Raw genomic sequence first — 18,960 nt, 5'->3', positions numbered from 1 at the left:
CCTTTCAACTCTATGATTCTACCACCTGGGACGAAAAATTAGTCTCCTGCAGCCTATGAACCCACTGATTGCCCTTATTTAGCTTGTAAGATAGTGACCATGGAGATCAGAAGGGACAATGGGGCATCGGACACACAGAGTAAGGAAACAAATATTGGTATGCATTGCAAATACAGTGGTACCTCGGCTTACATACATTTCAGGTTATAGACTCCGCTAACCCAGAAATAGTACCTCGGGTTAAGAACTTTGCTTTAGGATGAGAACAGAAATCGTGCTCCAGCGGCGCGGCAGCAGCAGGAGGCCCCATTAGCTAAAGTGGTGCTTCAGGTTAAGAACAGTTTCAGGTTAAGAACAGACCTCCAGAACTAATTATGTTCTTAACCCAAGGTACCACTGTACTTAACCCGAGGTTCCACTGTAAATGCATTAAACAAAGGGCTATGATTGGACGCTTCCATTCTTTATTTTTGTAGCCATCTACGTCTGTGCTTGCAGAATAAGGAGTTTTCAAGGTGACTTTGAGGGCTGATGCCAGAGATGCCAAAATCTAGATGGCAGAGTGCATTAAAACAGTGGGGTGGGTGATCTCTTGTTTTTGTGTAGAGATTATGCGATCCAGTTTCATTCATCTTAAAGGTGTCTTCTTAGAGCCAAACATCATTAGGCACCTTCTTACAAATATACCGTATGTGCTTCCCACAGTGTGATGCTATCCAGCAATTGCTTCCACATTCAAAGGTCAATGCACCACAGTTTCCTGGTCTTGGCTCCCCAGCATTCCAGTACCTAAAAAGAAAAGAAACAGCAGCACTGATCAATCAAGATTGGATGTCTACCTCCTCACCCGCTCCCTGTGGCTTCTACCATTAAAAAGATGTCCAGCTTTTTCTCTCTTAACATCCATCCATAATTGTGGTGGATTTTTCTCCCCATATTTTAGAACTCTAACCTCAGATCTGCTCTGTACCGTTGCGGGTGTTGAGAGGGAGAATTTTGGAAGAGAGATCCATACTCCCTTGTAGGAGAGATAACACAGTAGTGATTGTTGTGAGCATATAAAAACTTTTCACATCCATCACCCACCCGATGCATGAGGATAGCAATGACACTATACAGAAACAAAAATAGCTATGTCCTCAAATGAAATACAAAATATAATCTATAACCACAAATGTATAACCACATATGGATCTTATCAAAATCTTACATGACGGTTCTAACTTTACTCTAATCAATTATCCATAGTTGATAAAGGTATCACCCTAGCCCCACACTTATTGTCACTTCTGCTAAGGCTTTGCATTCTCCAGTGTCCATTGTATATTGAATCAAGTCCCACTACACAGCACGAAGATTCTGTGGTAAGTGTAAATCTGTAACTCCCTTATTTTTAGCCCTCCAGGAATCTATTAAATTGATGTTAATAATAATGGTGTAATAGGTGTTTTTTACTCCCATGAGATGTTTGGGTTGGATCTGCCCTTTGATCAAGTCTAAGATCACATACAACAGTGGTTCCCAATTGGTGGTCCACGGACCACCCACCCAGGGGCTCCATGGCACCATCCACATAAGAAAAACTGCCACAGAGATATCAAAATGTTCAAAGGTAGGGTGGCCCATGGTTTGGCTTTTGAAAAACAAGGAGTCTGCAGTACTTAGCTACCATTGCCCCCGAAAGTAAGACATCCCCCCAAAATAAGAACTACTTCCAGTTTTGCCTCTTGCTGTTATATAAGGCCTCCCCCGAACATAAGGCCTCCCCAGAATATAAGCCCCCCAAAGCTACCATAAGGCGTTTGACTCCTCTGGACTGTAGTGGCGGGTGCAGCTGCGCAGCTCACTGATTGGCCGCAGTGCAGCCGGAGCTGTTCAGGCAGTGTGAGGTCTCTTTAAATCAGAGAGCCCACGCCACCACCAGGACAAGCTGCCGCCTGCTGCTCGCTCTGCCCTGGCGGAGTCTGGCTGACTCACAATTAGACAATAAATGTGTACCGTATTCTTCTTCATGGAAAAATAAGACATCCCCTGAAAATAAGACCTAGAGCATCTTTGGGATCAAAAATTAATATAAGACACTGTCTTATTTTCGGGAAAACAGGGTAACTGGGAACCACTGGCATACAGGGTTTAAGTTCCCAGCTAGTATTATACAACCCCACTGCCCATTTGTAAAGTTTACTCAATACCTATGCCCAAAAGGATAAGTGGATGGTATTGGGTGCAACAATGGAGATGAATGGAATTGGATTTTGATCCAGGAGACCTTGCACAAATAGAAAGTGACCCTCTGTTAATCTATTCTTGGTAATAAATGCCAGACCAGCTCGCTGTTCTACTACCAAGCTGTGGATGAGTGAGATCTTATTCTGATCTTGTACATCCATCAACACGGTTGAAAAGTGTTGTTAGATACTTAAAGGGAACCATGAACTGTCTTAAACTGCCAGCCAACAGGAGGTTGGACTAGATGACCCTTGGGGTGTCATTCAAGTCTAAATTTCTATGTGTCTGTGATTCTAACCAAGAGAGTGACATGAACTACCCTCTCTCATACACATGCCTCATCTGCTATTATTTTAGGTTAGAGATTGCTGCTTATTCAGATTGTTTAGCAGATAACTGTAGAAATATTTTCCTAGTGTTGCTCAGCTTTAGGTTCCTGCAACTCCTTTTGAAGCTGAGCTAATCAGAACAAACCATTAAAAAGGATGCCTTCACCCTCTTCTGAATCACCGCATTCACTAGGTTAGAGAAGCAGGAAGAGGAGCCTTTCTGCCTCTGCAGCCTAGTGAGAAGCAGCAGCCGCTCATCTGGGCAATGATGTGGAGGAGTACATATGTAGGTCTTTGGTAGTAGAGAAAAGTGCATGCAAAAGTACATTTGGAGAGGGAAAGAATTAATTATGTAAACTGAATCCGCAACTTTTTGGACGTCATACCATTAACAAATGTTTCTTCAAAAACTTACGTGATTGAAGCTACTATCCCTGACAGCCATGTCCATGTCACTCCATTGTCTTTAAAGAGTCCAATCCAAAACCACCGTTTACGGTCTTTTACTTGCTTATTCACAAATTGCTAGAGTGAGGTGGGGTGGAGAGAAGGAACAAACAGAACATCTTTCTAGACATTGTATTTTCTCTTGGAGACTATAGTCCTTTACAGACATTCAACAGGAATAAAACAAACACATTTCAAAAGGAGTAGATGTCATCATTGAAGGCCCAATTCACATATTTTGGGGAAGCAGTGATCAAAAATATACAATGTATTCCAAGTATGGTTGCAGTATCAATGCATTACAATTTTGGCAGTTTTATTTTTGATCCATTTCCTAATGATCCCTTCAATGGAATTTGTGATCTGATATGGATGACATCTAGCAGGACAGTGACCTATGTGGCAAATACTCCAATTTCTGCATCCATGTTTGTTGGTTGGTTTCAAAGACACTGGAATCAGTCTGGTTGTGGTATGCTTGATGGCATGATGATGGGGTCTCATACATGTCTATGCCCTGTAGCACCCCAGTAGCCCCTCTGCCAGGGCTAAGGCACTGGGAGGGGTTTATACATTGCAAGCTCCTCTAGAGTCATCTCCATGATACTCTCCTGCCAGAGGGTGGTGAGGGAAGCCTTCTTTCTGAGCACTCAGTACATCTCAAATAGCAGAGTAAGACTCTACAGGCAATCAAGGGGATAGATGCCCCTCAAGTATCTACTCCTCGTCCTTCAAGGCCTCCTTTCTGACTGCCAACTTCAGTTTATTAGAGTTCAGCAGCTCCAAGAAACCTTAGTTAGTCCCAGATGGTAGCAGCTGCTCCCTGTCCCACCCACCCTTGGCTTGACTGATGGAGTTGCTGTCTTGGTTGCATACCAAGAACTTCTTAACTGGATAGTGATAGTAGGATCCCTTTGGCTCAAGAAGATCCCCTTCCTTTCCTATACTCAGCTTTGATGCTCACCTGTTCTTCCAATGTTTCGAAAGAAATGAGCTTGGCGCCTTCCCTCTCACACTCTTTTTTGGAATCCAACCATGAGTGTTGCTCATGAGAAAAGAAATAGAACGTCCTTTGATATATAACCCAACCATCATTCAAGTTTCCAATAAGGTGGTCTTTGAGTCAAGCCAGATATGGAGGAAGAACAGAAAAAGAAAACAAGATAGGCAATTTAATGGGATAATCTCAAAGGGTGTCCAGAGCAGAGTCTGTTTCCACTGCGTTGAGCATGTTTCAGTCTGTAAGGTTCAAGAATGTGGACAAGATCATCGGATTGGTCAGGACATCTGGAACGATGGGGATGGCCCTGCCTGGATTCCCGCCACTCTTACCAGGGTGACTGGACCAGTCTCCTACAAGGCTGGATGTTCACTTGATGTTCAGGTCCACACCAGAGCACAGGGACAAGGTGAACGATCAGCCTGGCTCACAGGATGATGCACCTGATGAGAACCCTGTTTTGATTCGAGACATGATATCCAATCACAGGACATTTGAGGATCTGGGCTATTGCCATTGGCCCTTTAACTTTAAGTTATGATTCACAGCTTGGGAGTTTAGAAAGCCAATCACATTGGGAGTGGCAGTTGCCCAGGACTTCAGAAATGCATAAAGCAGTTGCTTTGTCCCTGTTGTCCAGTTCCATTAGTTTAATAAAGGTTCTTGTTGTCAATGGATCTTGCCTCGTGTGAACCCACCTAAAATTCATTAGCTATATAAGAAGTGGTTTCAATGAAGGAGAACCCACTTTAGAAACCTGTGCAGATTAATGGAGGACCCTATCCTGACCTAGCTTTGGGGTCTGGGTACAGGTCTTTTAGCTGACCTGTTTTGATTGTCTCTGTTATAGCAAAGAATGGCAAAGTATTTTCTTTCCTAACCATAGAGGCTAAATCAATTAAACAGTTCAGGAGAGCTGAACTGAATATCTCTGATGTTTCCCTAGGGTGGCTGGATGCAAAGGAGGGCACCAGTCTGCTCTGGCTCTAAGAGTTTTCGGCTAGAGGAGGGGCTTCCAGCTGGTGTAGACTAAGGGCAGGTTCCCAATGCACTACAAGTCTTCAGCATCATAGGGTATCTTACCAATTTCTTTTTGCAGTTCATCATTTCTGTTGGCAAAATACCGCATTTCCTCTGATATGTTTTGAGCTACAGCAAGTATTTGGAAGTCTAAAAGATTTGAAATTGTTCAAGGCAAAAGAGTATCTGAAATCACAATCTGCAAATATTAAGAAACCATTTTCAAGCATTTTAAAACACTTTAGCCTGAAACAAGAAGTAGAGCTCAAGGATGGGGTTCTTATGAATATGAGGGCAGACTTGATTCTCTGTGGCTGAGATCACCAATGAAAGGCCTCAGAAGAATCCTGCAGCTGGATCAGACCAAAGACCCATGCAATCCATGCAGCCAGTGTGGTGCAGTGGTTAAGAGTGGTAGACTCGTAATCTGGGGAACCGGGTTCGCGTCTCCACTCCTCCACATGCAGCTGCTGGGTGACCTTGGGTTAGTCACACTTCTTTGAAGTCTCTCAGCCCCACTCACCTCACAGAGTGTTTGTTGTGGGGGTGGAAGGGAAAGGAGAATGTTAGCTGCTTTGAGACTCCTTCAGGTAGTGATAAAGCGTGACATCAAATCCAAACTCTTCTTCTATCCTATTCTAATATTAAAACTGGCTTGTGAAGTATCTCTAATGTTCCCTTCCTATGTCCTCCTTTTCTGCTGGGAATCACTGGGTCACAAAACAATTCCCACCTCGAGTCCCACAGTAAAGCTGAATATACAAAGAGTACTTTGTAGTTTTCAATTATGCTTCGTGAAATCTAAGAAAACAGAGGTGCCGAAACTCTTTTTCTGATGAATACTGGGTTTCATTCCGCATAGAGCTAAGGAGAACATTATGTCAGTGCAGGAATTTCTCCTTGTGCAATGCAATCTTCCGCCCCTTTCCCTCCATTCTGTTCTGAAGTTTCCCCCACCCTGCAGAGCAGCTTTGGTGATGGCATGCAGGGAGAAGTGGGGGCAAAGTTCCCTTGTGCTAGTGCTAAAATCTTGCAGCAGCACAAACATTGTGAATTACAGTTTGATGGGGAAGGACAGCATTTCTAGTGGGGAGATGTGAGAATCACAACCATCTGCTTTTCTTTCTGCTGAGCAATGAAACCATGATAAACTCTATTGGGTGTTGAGTTTCATTGAATACAGTATATTTATTGCTCACACAATATGAATCCCAAACTACAGGAATTGAAGCCTGTTTAAATTAAATAGGGTCTAGCAAAAGTGAGGATGTGCATTAAAAAATGCTTACCATCCTTGTCTTCATGGATTGAATCAAGCCCAACAACAAAGGTCCGAATCATATCCATTGCCATTTGAAACTCGTCTCTTTTTTTTACTTCCTTTTGATCTAAGGAGGAGGTAGGTAGAAAAGAAATGATTAAAATGTCTGACTACCTGGGGGAGGGAATACTTGGTTTCAAACTGCTTTTAATATTGAATTTAAATTGATGACTTGTAATGCAAATAAACATCAAATCAACAAAAACATGAATATGACTTCTATTAATATTTTCTTCTCCCGGCCCTTGATTGTGGCTCCCCTGGTGGTTGTGGGTTGTGATACATAAGTACAACATTCCTTGTTTTCCTAGAGTGGACATGCAGGGGGATTTTTGGTCCAGCCAGTTGAAACTTCCTTTTTCTTCCTGGGCTGGGACATACTTCCTTTTGTATGTGACTAGAGGTGGGCATGACCTTACCTGTTCAGGTAACAAAAGCAAAGGGCATGCAGCACCCTCTCTCTTTTCCATCTTCCTTATGTTGTGTGAACTGCAGTAACTGCCAGTCTGCAGTCATTGGGATTAATCCCCCATATGGGGTAGATCCAGATGTATGTACTTTTTAACTACTTTTGTTTTCAGGGATCCATCTGTGAACTGAATGTGTGAGTAAACCACTTTTATATACTTTACACAAGATTGTGGTATGTTTATTCTTTTACGAGGGATATAAGGGGACTTACCAGGAACCTAATATTAAGAAGCTTAAAAGTTATCTGGTGTGCGTTTAAAAGGGGAATGTAAAACTCTGCTAAGTTATAGAACATGATAGCTCAAGTTAGGAAGGATATTAATAAACAATATATTCTGTCCTGCCTCCCTGAACATTCCTACAGTGGTCTGAAGTCCTGTTTACATTTGGCCTGTTGCTTCTGTCATTAAACGGTTGGCCTTCCTTAGAGAGCTTTAAATTTTTGGGTGTCTAGATCATGGGTAGGCAAACTAAGGCCCAGAGGCTGGATCCGGCCCAATTGCCTTCTAAATCTGGCCTGCAGACAGTCCGGGAATCAGCATGTTTTTACATGAGTAGAATGTGTCCTTTTATTTAAAATGCACCTCTGGGTTATTTGTGGGGCATAGGAATTCGTTCACCCCCCCCCAAATATAGTCCAGCCCCCCACAAGGTCTGAGGGACAATGGACCGGTCCCCTGCTGAAAAAGTTTGCTGACTCCATTCTAGATGCACATTTCCTCTTTGTCCTACGGACGTGCATTTGCCAGGCTGCCTCATACTCTGCCATATGCTTAAAATATGCAAACTCTTGGATCATTTGGTTCCCTCCCCCCAAGATTTGCTTACTTTGGAGTGCCCTTTGAAAATGAATTAGGTGTGCAAATAGGTCAAGGGCTCATCTATCCAGTGCTATTTTTCTGCAAAAAGAGGTGCTGGAACTCAGCATGAATGCCTCCCTTCTTCTCTTAAAATGGCCACAACGCCCACCTGAGAGGGGCCAGAACAGAGTCCTGATGAATTCCGGCTGAAAAAGACCCTGCATATATCTAGATATTTAGGTAAGCTCTGGACTCACCCACTTTGGCCATGGCCTTATCCTCTGCAGCCTGTTTTCCCCAAGCACTTTCCTTCAGGGGACTGGAGCCTGGGTGGTGAGGATCAGGAATGGGGGCTCTCCCCCATCAAATGAGGATTAGTTGGGAAAGGAGCAGAGAATTGCAATTGGGAAAGGCATTTGTCCAGGGTGTCCCAGGGACTTGTGTTAGCCTGTGCTTCTGTTCCAAGTGCTGGAACTCACTTATTCAGGGAGAACAAAACAGTGTTGTTGCTCTCACTGGGTGACAGCTGTAACTCAACCCCTGAAATCAAGGAGGGGTGAAATGGGTAAATGGAAGGTGGATCCTGCCATCTCTTTTTGGAAATGCTATTGGAATTGAAGCAAAGCCTGCGACAGTAGTATCAATGTACGCCAATTGTGTACTTACATAGGAGGAAAATCAGCAGTGTCAACACAGTAAGGGCGATAATCACAGATATGATAATGTATTCACCCGTGGGAGAATTCATGAGGGTTACAAAGTCCTGAAAAACAGATGCTTGAAGACAGAAAATTCTGCTTTAGCCATCGGTAGCCAACATATCATTGCTACCCCAGAAAAAAGGATTTTCATACACTGTGGTAGCCATTAGCCAGAGACATTCAGTGGTTCAGGAGGTGGGTCCTTGGGAAGCTAAGGAGATGGAGAAAGCAAGGCGAGATGCCTTGCTACTTGAGGAAACTTCTCTATCTTTTTTCTTTTTAAAAAAGTTTTAATCTATACTTTTCAAGTTTATAGATTTCATTAGTTTTACAAACATTTTAACATTTCAAAGTTTGACTTTGAAACCTCTTTCTGTGGTTCCTTAAAATTATTTTTTAATATATTCTGCATTTAATATGGGTTCTGCATACCCAATTCATTTAACTTGCTCGTTTAATTATCTACTTTAAATATATACTCTTATGAAACTGCACATTATTATTATAATCCTCCTAATGTTTTTATCTGTTTTCAACTTATCTGTAAATATTCAATAAACCATTTCCATTCTTATCCTTCCTGTAAGTTTCAACATTTCTGCATATTCCATAAGTTTTTGTAGCCGTTTCTCCTTTGCTGAGACTTCTGCTTCTTACCACTTTGGGGCAAGTAGCATTCTTCCTGTTGTAGTAGCATACATAAATAAATTTCCATACAATTTAGGTAGCTCTGTCCCTGTAATTCCCAAAAGAAAAGCTTCTGGTGAAGCATTGCCACCCCACCCCAGTCACCATTCTCCCCCTCCCCCTTTTACCCCCTTTTCTTCCTAATGCAACACTAATGTCTCAATAAATGAAACTGATCTGTAGAAAATGTAACTTGAAAAATAAGAGTCATTGCACATACTTTTGTAAACCAAGAAATCTTTAGTAAAAATATAAAAAGAAAGAAAGAAAGAAAGAAAGAAAGAAAGAAAGAAAGAAAGAAAGAAAAGTTAAGTTTCTGGGGTGTTTTTTTTACAAAAGTTATTTTGAACATCCATTTCAATTTATTGTATATCATTTCCTTTTTTTTTTTTATAATATTTTTTATTACGTTTCTTTCCAAATTTTATACATTACAAACAAATAAGGAGTTTACAAGAAACCATTTTTTTTTTTTTTTTAACAAAAATCCCAACTTGGACTTCCCCACCCCTTCCGATTCTGCGTTCTTTATATTAACAATGTCAGCAATTTGTTACCTTATGTCATACCTTATTGTAACTTTTACATGTTATGTATCTATATTCAATGTATTATGTCACAATTTTTATACCTTTAAAATAAACGTAACATGTTCAATTTCATATTATCTCCTTTTCTCTTTTATCACTTAGTTTACTATTTACTTAATCATAATTGCTAAAGCGTATCATTTCCAAATCATGCACCGTCTTAAGATTCATACAGTTTGTAATACTTTTGCAAGTAGTCTTTAAACTTTTTCCAGTCCACCTCAATTGTTTCTACATCCAAATCTCGGATTCTGCCGGTCAGTTCAGCTATCTCCATGTAGTCCATCAACTGCATCTGCCATTCCTCCAGCGTGGGTAAATCTTGTGTCTTCCAGTTCTTTGCGATGAGTATTCTTGCTGCTGTACTAGCATACATAAACAAAGTTCTGTCCTTCTTTAACACTTTCTGGTCTACCATGCCCAACAGGAAGGCCTCTGGTTTCTTGGGAAAGGTATACCTAAATACCTTTTTCAACTCATTGTAAATCATTTCCCAGAAAGCCTTAACCTTTGGGCATGTCCACCAGAGGTGAAAGAAAGTCCCCTCTGCTTCCTTACACTTCCAACATTTATTGTCAGACAGGTGATGTATCTTAGCTAACTTGACTGGGGTCATGTACCACCGGTATATCATTTTCATAATGTTTTCCTTCAAGGCCGTACTGGCCGTGAATTTCATTCCGGTGTTCCATAACCTTTCCCAGTCTTCAAACATAATGTTGTGTCCAACATCCTGTGCCCATTTAATCATAGCAGATTTAACTGTCTCATCCTGTAAATTCCACATAAGCAGCAAGTTATACATTCTAGATAACAGCTTTGTCTTTGGTTCTAGCAATTCTGTCTCTAGTTTCGACTTTTCCACCTGGAAACCAACTTTTTTGTCCATTTTGAAAACCTCTTGAATTTGAGCATAATGTAGCCAATCTCGCACCTTATTTTTTAGTTTGTCCTGGCTCTGCAACTTCCAGTTGTCTCCAATTTTTTCAGTCAATTCCCAATATTTCGGCCAATAGGCCTCCATATTGGGTCTTTTTCGGGCCTTGGCCTCCACTGGTGATAGCCACCTCGGAGTTTTACTCTCTAGTAAGTCTTTATATTTCATCCAGACTGCAAAAATTGCTTTTCTGACAATGTGGCTTTTAAACAATTTATGTGCTTTAACCTTGTCGTACCATAGGTATGCGTGCCATCCAAAAGCATTATTAAAACCTTCCAGATCTAGGACATCGGTGTTTTCCAACAAAAACCAATCTTTCAGCCAGCAGAAGGCTGCAGCTTCATAATACAACCTCAAGTCCGGCAGGGCAAACCCCCCTCTTTCTTTCGAATCTGTTAATATTTTAAACTTTATTCGGGGCTTTTTGCCCTGCCAGATAAATCTAGATATATCCTTCTGCCATTTTCCAAAGCAATCCACTCTGTCCACGATCTGTAAGGTTTGAAACAAAAATAACATTTTCGGCAACACATTCATTTTTATAGCTGCAATTCTTCCCAACAAGGAAAGTTTCAATCTTGACCAAATTTCTAAATCCTTTTTAACTTCCAACCAACATTTCTCATAATTATCCTTAAATAAATTCAAATTCTTGGAGGACAAATAGATCCCAAGGTATTTCACTTTTTTAACCACATTCAGTTCTGTTTCTCTCTGAAACCCCTCTGTTTCTGTAATTGTTAAATTTTTGGTCAGAACCTTAGTTTTTTGTTTATTCAACCTAAATCCCGCCACCCGACCAAATTCAGATATAAGTTCGAGAACTCTTTTTGTACTGGATTCTGGCTCCTGCAGTGTCAAAACTAGGTCATCTGCAAAAGCTTTCAGTTTATATTGTTTCACTCCGACCTCTATCCCTTGTACCAACCGGTCCTCTCTGATCATATTCAATAGCACCTCCAGGACTGAAATAAATAACAGAGGGGATAGAGGGCACCCTTGTCGTGTCCCTTTTTCAATTTTAAATTCCTCCGTCACCACATTGTTCACTATTAATTTAGCTTTTTGTTCTGAATAGATTGCATGTAATCCATTCTCAAACCCCCGTCCCACTCCCATCCCTTCCAAGTTCTTCTTCATAAACATCCAAGATATGTTGTCAAATGCTTTCTCCGCATCAATAAAGATTAACACCGCCCTTGTGTTCCTGTTAGTCTGCAAAAGTTCTAAAATGTCAATGATGTTTCTAGTGTTCTCATATAAATGTCTACCAGGGAGAAAGCCAGCTTGGTCTTTATGAATTACTTCATTTAAGACTTTTTTAAGTCTATTTGCCAAAATGTCTGCAAATATTTTGTAATCCACATTTAGGAGTGAGATGGGACGGTAGTTTTTAAGCTGAGTCTTTTCAGATTCTGACTTAGGTATCAATGTGATGAAGGCTTCTTTCCACGTTTCTGGTGCCCTCTTCCCATCCATAATCTGGTTACATACCTCCAACAAAGGTTGTATCAAATAGTCCTTCAGAACCTTGTAATATTTGGAGGTAAGTCCATCCGGGCCTGGAGATTTGCCTAGTTGCATATTCTGAATGGCACCTTCAATTTCCTGTGAGGTTATTGTAGAGTTCAAGATTGATCTTTTATCTTGAGTTATTTTTGATAGTCCATTTATCTTTAAAAATTGATCTATCTCTGATTCTTTCTGGGGCCCCTGTGCATACAGTTCTTTGAAGTATCTGTGGAAGCACCTCCTAATTTCTTCTGGTTTCTGTACGATCCTTCCATCAATCTCTAGATTTGTTATCGTGTTTAGCTTTTGTCTTTTTTTCAGCTGCCAAGCTAGCAGCTTTCCACATTTATTTGCTGATTCAAAAGATCTTTGCTTCATCTGTTTTATTTTCCATTCAATCTCCTGATTAATCAATTTTGAGTATTCTGCTTGGTGGAATTTAATTTCTCTCAGCACCTCCTTGGACTTTGGTTTGGTTCTCAGTTTTTTTTCTCCTTGGTGTATTTTCTCCAATATTTTGTCCTTCTTTCCGTTCCAGAGTTTTTTCTTGATTGAATTCTGTTGTATCAGAAACCCTCTCATAAAAGCTTTGCTTGCGTCCCAGATCGTTCTTTTTTCAACTGTAGTATTCAGATTTATCTCAAAATAGTCCTTTAATGTTTTTTGGGCCTTTTTCACAATCTCTTGATCTCTTAGTAGTGTGTCATTCATTCTCCATCTGAAGGAACCGGGTTGAGTTAATCTAAGTTCTATTTTCAAGGCGTTGTGGTCGGAGCATGTTTTTGGGCAGATTTCCACCTTTTTAGTCTTGGGTGCCAGCCCCCTGGAGGTCCAGATTTGGTCGATCCTTGACCAAGACAGGTGGGCCTCAGAGAAAAAAGTTCCTTCTTTACCTAGGGGGTTCTTTGTCCTCCATATGTCGATCAAATCCAGATTGTCAGTCAGTTCGAAAAAAGTTTTGGGCAGTCTGCCGTCTGATGTTAAGTTTTGATTGTAAGACTTATCCATATGTGTAGACACCACTCCATTCATATCTCCCATCATTATGATGTTAGCATAATCCAGATAGTCCAGCAACGTCTCATGCAGCTTCTTGAAAAATTCTGATTTCCCGTCATTTGGGGCATAAATTCCTAATATCAATATTTTTTCTCCTTGGGTTTGAATTTCAATTGCCAAAATTCTTCCTTGTTCATCCTTAAATAGAAATTTGGGTATCAGGCTCTCCTTAGCGTAGATCACCACTCCTCTTTTCTTTACTTTGTCAGACGAAATAAATTCTTGGCCTAATCTTTTATTTACCAAAACCTTCCTGTGGAGCCTGGTCACATGGGTTTCTTGTAGGCAAATAATGTCCAATTGTTCTTTCTTCAATATGTGAAATAACCTCCTTCTTTTCTCCGGGGAATTTCCGCCATTTATATTCCAACTGAGTAGCCGCAGAGACATCCTGAACTATTCTGCTACACCTAGAGCGGTGTATCTTCTTTCTCCTCTGGTTCCGAAGGTGCAGGTATTGCTCCACCTGGGTTGGGTATAGGCCAATTAGCTGCTGCTTCTTTTTGGAGGTCTTCTCCGTGATCGTGCTGGAACTTTTGTAAGTCCTCTGGTGATCTTATTTTAACCTTCTTCTGTTTGTAAGTGAATGATAGCCCTTGTGGGAACTCCCACCTATAAGGAATTGTGTTGAGTCTCAGCAACTTAGCCAAATCTGAGTAGGTGGCTCTCAAGTCCAATAACTGTTTAGGAATATCTCGGTAAATTTCCACCCTTTTCTCTTGTATCACAATTGAGTTTTTGAAGTGTAGGCCTAGTATTTTGTCTCTCTCCTCCCTTGATCTCAAAGCTATTAAGCAGTCTCTGGATCTATCTTTTCTTACTAATCTTCCCAACCGAAAAGCCGATACAATTTTGAAATCAATTTCTTCTTTTAAGTCCCAGAACTTTGTAAACTCTGTTGTCAAAAGTCCTTTCAAATCTTCTTGTTCAATTTCTGGGACTGCCCTTAGTCTGAGGTTGGTCTCGCGATTTTTCAATTCCACCAACGAGAGATAGGTTTGTTGGTCCCCTATCTGTTTATGAAGAGGCTTGACTTCCGCTTTAACTTCCTCGACTTCTTTTTTAGCTGATGTTGCAATTTGAACGGCTTCCCCTGCCAGTTTACGATTCTCTTCTGTTGCTCCTTGCAATTTTTCAATTGCTTGGGTATGTTGGGAAACCTGATCTGTCAATTTCTGGATCGAGGATGTTGCTTGGTCAATTTTTGTTGATTGGTTATCAATTTTTTGATTTATTGCTGACAATTGTTCCAAAACTTGTTTCAGTACTGCCTCAGCTCCTCCTGCTGCCATATCTTCCTCTTCAGATTTTTCAGGCTTTTCGGTTTCTACTTTTTGTGTCGCAAGCACAGCTGGAACTGATAATCTACGTCCCTGAGTTAAAGTTGTTTGCAAAAGCTGTGCTTGCTTTTTTGCTTTCTCTTTCTCCTTAGCTTCCTTAGCTTTGGCTGCTCTTGTCTTTCCTGTGCCACTCATCAGTCAACGTTCAAGGTCAAGTGTTGTAATCCCATGGGAAAGGCAAGTCCAGAATTAAAAACAGTCTATTGAGAGAAGGTAAACAGAGAAACTTTCCCAGGCCTCTATATTCCCAATGTCCTCTAGGGGGAGTGCCACCAAAGTTTTAGTAAGAAGAAGGTAACTTTCCGCAATTAAAGTCTCTTTGTTCCAACTTTAAAAACAATTTTAAAAGCAAATTAGTTCCAGCACGCTAAAAGAAAGGTCCTGCAGAGCCCTTTTAAACATATAACAAAGTTCCAGCAAGGTGCCTGCAATTGTATCCACTTCAGCTAGGTGAGCTCAAAATTACACTATCCAGTTACAAAAGTATCTGGAAGCTTGCAACAGTTCCGCAGTTTAAACAACTTTACCCGGCCACCCGGGAATTTGGGGTTAGAGTCTTCCCTTGCCCTTGGGGTGTCCGCTCCAGGTCAATTTTATGCTGTATTTATTCTTTAAAAGTAAAATTCAAATGTGCACGAAAGTCCCGATTTAAAGCTTCAAAGCTTCCCTGTTCACAGCGCTTTCCGCTCTTTAGACCGTCTGCTTTGATCTTGAAAGCAGTGTCGGAAGACGGACTTCCTCTTTCTCGTCTCCCGTTTTTAGCCAAATTTTCCGATTTGATTTGTAGAATCTTAGGTCCTTACTCACGGGTTTGATGTTTCAGCCCGATGTTTCTTGGAAGAAAGGTCAGCGCTCATCCGTGACAGCCGCGCGGCTTCGCCTCCGCAGAAAGAGCGATGAACCCACAGCACCGCTCCCCCTCCTTCACTCCGGAGCCCCTTACGGGGTTCCTTTTGTGATTTCGGGGTCGCTCCAGGTGCCCGCCGGGTCCCACGGCCACGGACTCACTCTGCCCGTGGTTTATCTTGATGGGTTGCCGCTGCGCCGTCGTGAGCAACCCTTTTCTGCGGTGCCCCTCTTCAGAGCTCGAAGAGGTCCGCCATCACGGTTTTGCGCCGCCTCCGGAAGTCCTATTGTATATCATTTCCCTGTAAGCATTAACCTTGTTGGATACCAACGATATATCATTCCTTTAATATCTTGATTGCATATTATTCTTTGTGCTAATACTTCTAAAACTATTATAAACAACAAAGGTGACAATGGACAGCCTTGCCTTGTTCCTTTAGTTATTTTACAGTTCTCAGTCAGGACGCTATTTACCATCAACTTAGCTGACTGGTCGGTATATACTGCCTTAACTCCTTTTATAAAATTGTCTCCACAACCCATATACTCTAAAACTTTAAACATAAAATCCCAGGAGACATTATCAAATGCTTTCTCAGCATCTAGAAACATTAAAGCCACTTGTTTTTCATTTCTCACTTGTAAATATTCTAATATACCAATTACATTTCTAATATTATCTTTCATTTGTCTTTTTGTCAAAAATTTAGCCTGGTCATAATAATTACCTCTTTTAATACTATTTTCAATCTATTTGCTAATACATTTGAAAAAGTTTATAATCATTCAACAGAGATATAGGTCAATAATTTTTTAGTTGCTCAGGGTCTCTATCTTGTTAAGAAATCAGAGTTATATAAGCATTCTTCCACAATTCTGGCAGTTCACCTGTCTTTAAAATCATATTCATAATGTCATTTAATTGTTATATAATCCTGCAACTTCTTATAGTATCTTGCTGACAGACCATCTGTTCCTGGTGCTTTCAAATGTTTTTCCTGTAAAATCACTTGCTGTACTTCCATCATTGTCACCAGTGCATTCAAAATTGTCATTTCATCTATTGGTATTTTAGGGATTATACTATCTTCTGGATATTTTTGCATTTTCCACAATATAGTTTGGTATAAAAACTCATTAATTGATCTATTTCTTTAGGATTTTCCATAACTCTACCTCCTATGTTAATTTGATTTATACAGGCTTACTCTTGCCTTTTTGTTTATTTGCCATGTTAATAATTTCCCTGGTTTATTAGACTGCTCAATTGTTTTTGTTTTAAATATTTAATTTTCCACTCTATTTCTTGATTTATTATAATTGAAAACTGTGTTTGCAGTATCTTAATATCCTGTTTCACCCTTTCTTTTCTAGGGGAATTTATTGATTCATTTTCTTTCCTATTTATTTCTTGTAAAATTTGTTGCATGGGATGCATCCCTGCTTTACTTGCATCCCATACCACTTTCAAATTTGTCTCCTGATTTAGATTGATTTCAAAACAATCTCTTAATGTTCCCCCCTTTTCTAATATCTCTTGATTATTTAATAAATTCTTATTTAGTCTCAATGGCAATTTTGCTCTGTTCTTAATTCTATAATAATAGAGTTGTGATCTGATAATGTCCTGGGTAAAATTTCTACTTTCTTTACCTTAGTGTAACAAATCTCTATCGGTCCATACAGAGTCCGTTCGACTCACTGAATTATTCTCAGACAAGTAAAATGTAAATTGTCTGTCCAGTGGGTGTTTCTCTCTCCACATATCAATTAGACTTAAGATTTCTGTCATCTGAAAAAGGCCTTAGGTAGCTTCCCTTACGAAAGAAGCTTCTTCTTATAGTCCTGTCTCATTCCAGGGAAGCTACACCATTCATATCTACCATCAAAATTATCTTTTCATTCATTTATTCAAATAAGATTTCCTCATCTCTTATAAAAGTGAGCTTTTTTCTCATTTGGTGCATCTACCTCTATTAACATTCTTATTCTCGCTCCTTGTGATGTTATCTGGCTTATCAGTATTCTTCCTTACTCATCTTTAAATAATTGTTTTGGATCTAATTCTGGTTTTATATGCATTACTATGCCTCTTTTCTTTGTATGGTCAGAGGCCACAAAGTCCTTTCCTAACCTTTTATTGATCAGAATTATTCTGTTTCATCACAATATGTGTTTCCTGAAAGCAAATCACATCCAAATTTATTTATTTTTACCACATGTTCAATCCAATTCCTTTTTGTTTTATTATTGCATCCATTTACATTCCACATTAAGATTATCAATGCCATTTTGTCCCTTATTTATTTATTTCTCTTCTCCCCCTCTGTTGATTCTTCTTCATGTCGTGGCTCCAAACCAAATGCTCTTTCTCCTGCTAATTCTTTTCCATATTTTCTCCAGAATTTATCTGTTTCTGTGGGATCTCTACATCTCTGCTTTCTCCCTTTAAATGTAAAGGAGACTCCCACAGGGTATTCCCAAGGAAAAATGATTTTGTTGTATCATGGTGCATCCGTCAATTATTTGTAATTTGCTCTTTTCATAAGCAGTTTCATCGGGATTTCTTTCAAAATTATTATTCTCTCATCATCAATCTGAAAGTTTTTCTGATGGTGCCTCTGTACTACTCTGTCTTTAAATCTCTTTGAATAAAAAAACACCAATCACCCGACAGATTTTTTACTTTAGCATATCTTGATTTAACACAAAAAGAATTATCCACTGCCATTCTAACAGTTTCTCCATCCATTTCAATCAAATTCGCAAGTTCTTTCATTATTTTTTTCACTTAATTCCACCGCCGTATCTTCTGGCAAATCTCAAACTAAGAATCAAATCTTTTAGATGTACTTGCAAAACTGTGATCTCATCCAGAGTCTGTTCATAAAGCAATTTTATTGCTTCAGTGTACTCCCTCATTCTTTCTTGCTCCCTCTTTGTTTCTCTTACCTCCCCTTGTACTTTCTTAGATGATTCCTCCAAGCTGGATGTATTCAGCTTTAAATCCTGTACTGTTTTCTCTAATTCTGAAGTTTTATGTGACAGTTCTGTAATTTCTGCTGATAGGTTTTGAAATGCATGCACATTAAAATCAGCCTTCTGTCCTAGTCTCTGTATACCCTCCCCCATCTCTTTTCTCATTGCTAATGAAATTCTAATGTCAAATCAGTCTTTGTGTTTCCTTCTACAATTGAACCTTTTCTCTGACTTGGAGTTGTGATGGGCCTGGAGGTGGTTTTTTGCCGACGTTAGCATAGCCATAGTATAATGTCACTATATGGTATCTTTCCTTTATTATAGGGAAATACTTTAAAAGGAAATAAAAAAGACCCTGCAATTATTTTTTTGGCCACACTGTGTCATTATATCACTATATTTCCACCCTTTGTCCCCAGTTAGTATCTAACCCCATCAGATCCCAATAATAAATTGTAAAAAGGTGCAGAGCGAATAAAAATAAAAATTAATTCTTAGGTTATGTATTACAAAAAAATAAAAAAAGAGCAAGATAAAAAAAAATCAGCAATCTACAAAGTAATTCAGATTTAATTCATCTCAAAGTGTCCCTCTCCTTTAGATTATCAAAAGGAGGCAAAGGAAATAAAAATATATACAAAATATGCATTTTTAAAAGAAAAAAAGGGAAAAGAAATGAAAACACA

At 39.8% G+C, this 18,960-nt stretch overlaps 1 protein-coding gene across 1 annotated transcript; it reads right to left on the bottom strand.

The window, feature by feature from the left end:
• Positions 1–447: 447 nt before the first annotated feature.
• Positions 448–8,681, bottom strand: LOC128420559 (C-type lectin domain family 4 member M-like). The gene is made up of 6 exons (XM_053402164.1): positions 8,284–8,681; positions 6,315–6,413; positions 5,089–5,175; positions 3,970–4,121; positions 2,974–3,083; positions 448–789 (listed from the first exon to the last, which is right to left on the bottom strand). Exons 1-6 carry the CDS (start codon positions 8,363–8,365, stop codon positions 648–650), a joined length of 672 nt encoding a protein of 223 aa, XP_053258139.1. The 5' UTR covers positions 8,366–8,681; the 3' UTR covers positions 448–647.
• Between the last annotated feature and the right edge of the window lie 10,279 nt (positions 8,682–18,960).

This window comes from Podarcis raffonei, chromosome 9 (assembly GCF_027172205.1).
Source record: "Podarcis raffonei isolate rPodRaf1 chromosome 9, rPodRaf1.pri, whole genome shotgun sequence".
NCBI classification, from domain to species: Eukaryota; Metazoa; Chordata; class Lepidosauria; order Squamata; family Lacertidae; genus Podarcis; species Podarcis raffonei.
Note: the sequence above shows the minus strand (reverse complement) of the source record. Positions and strands in the feature narration are given on the sequence as shown.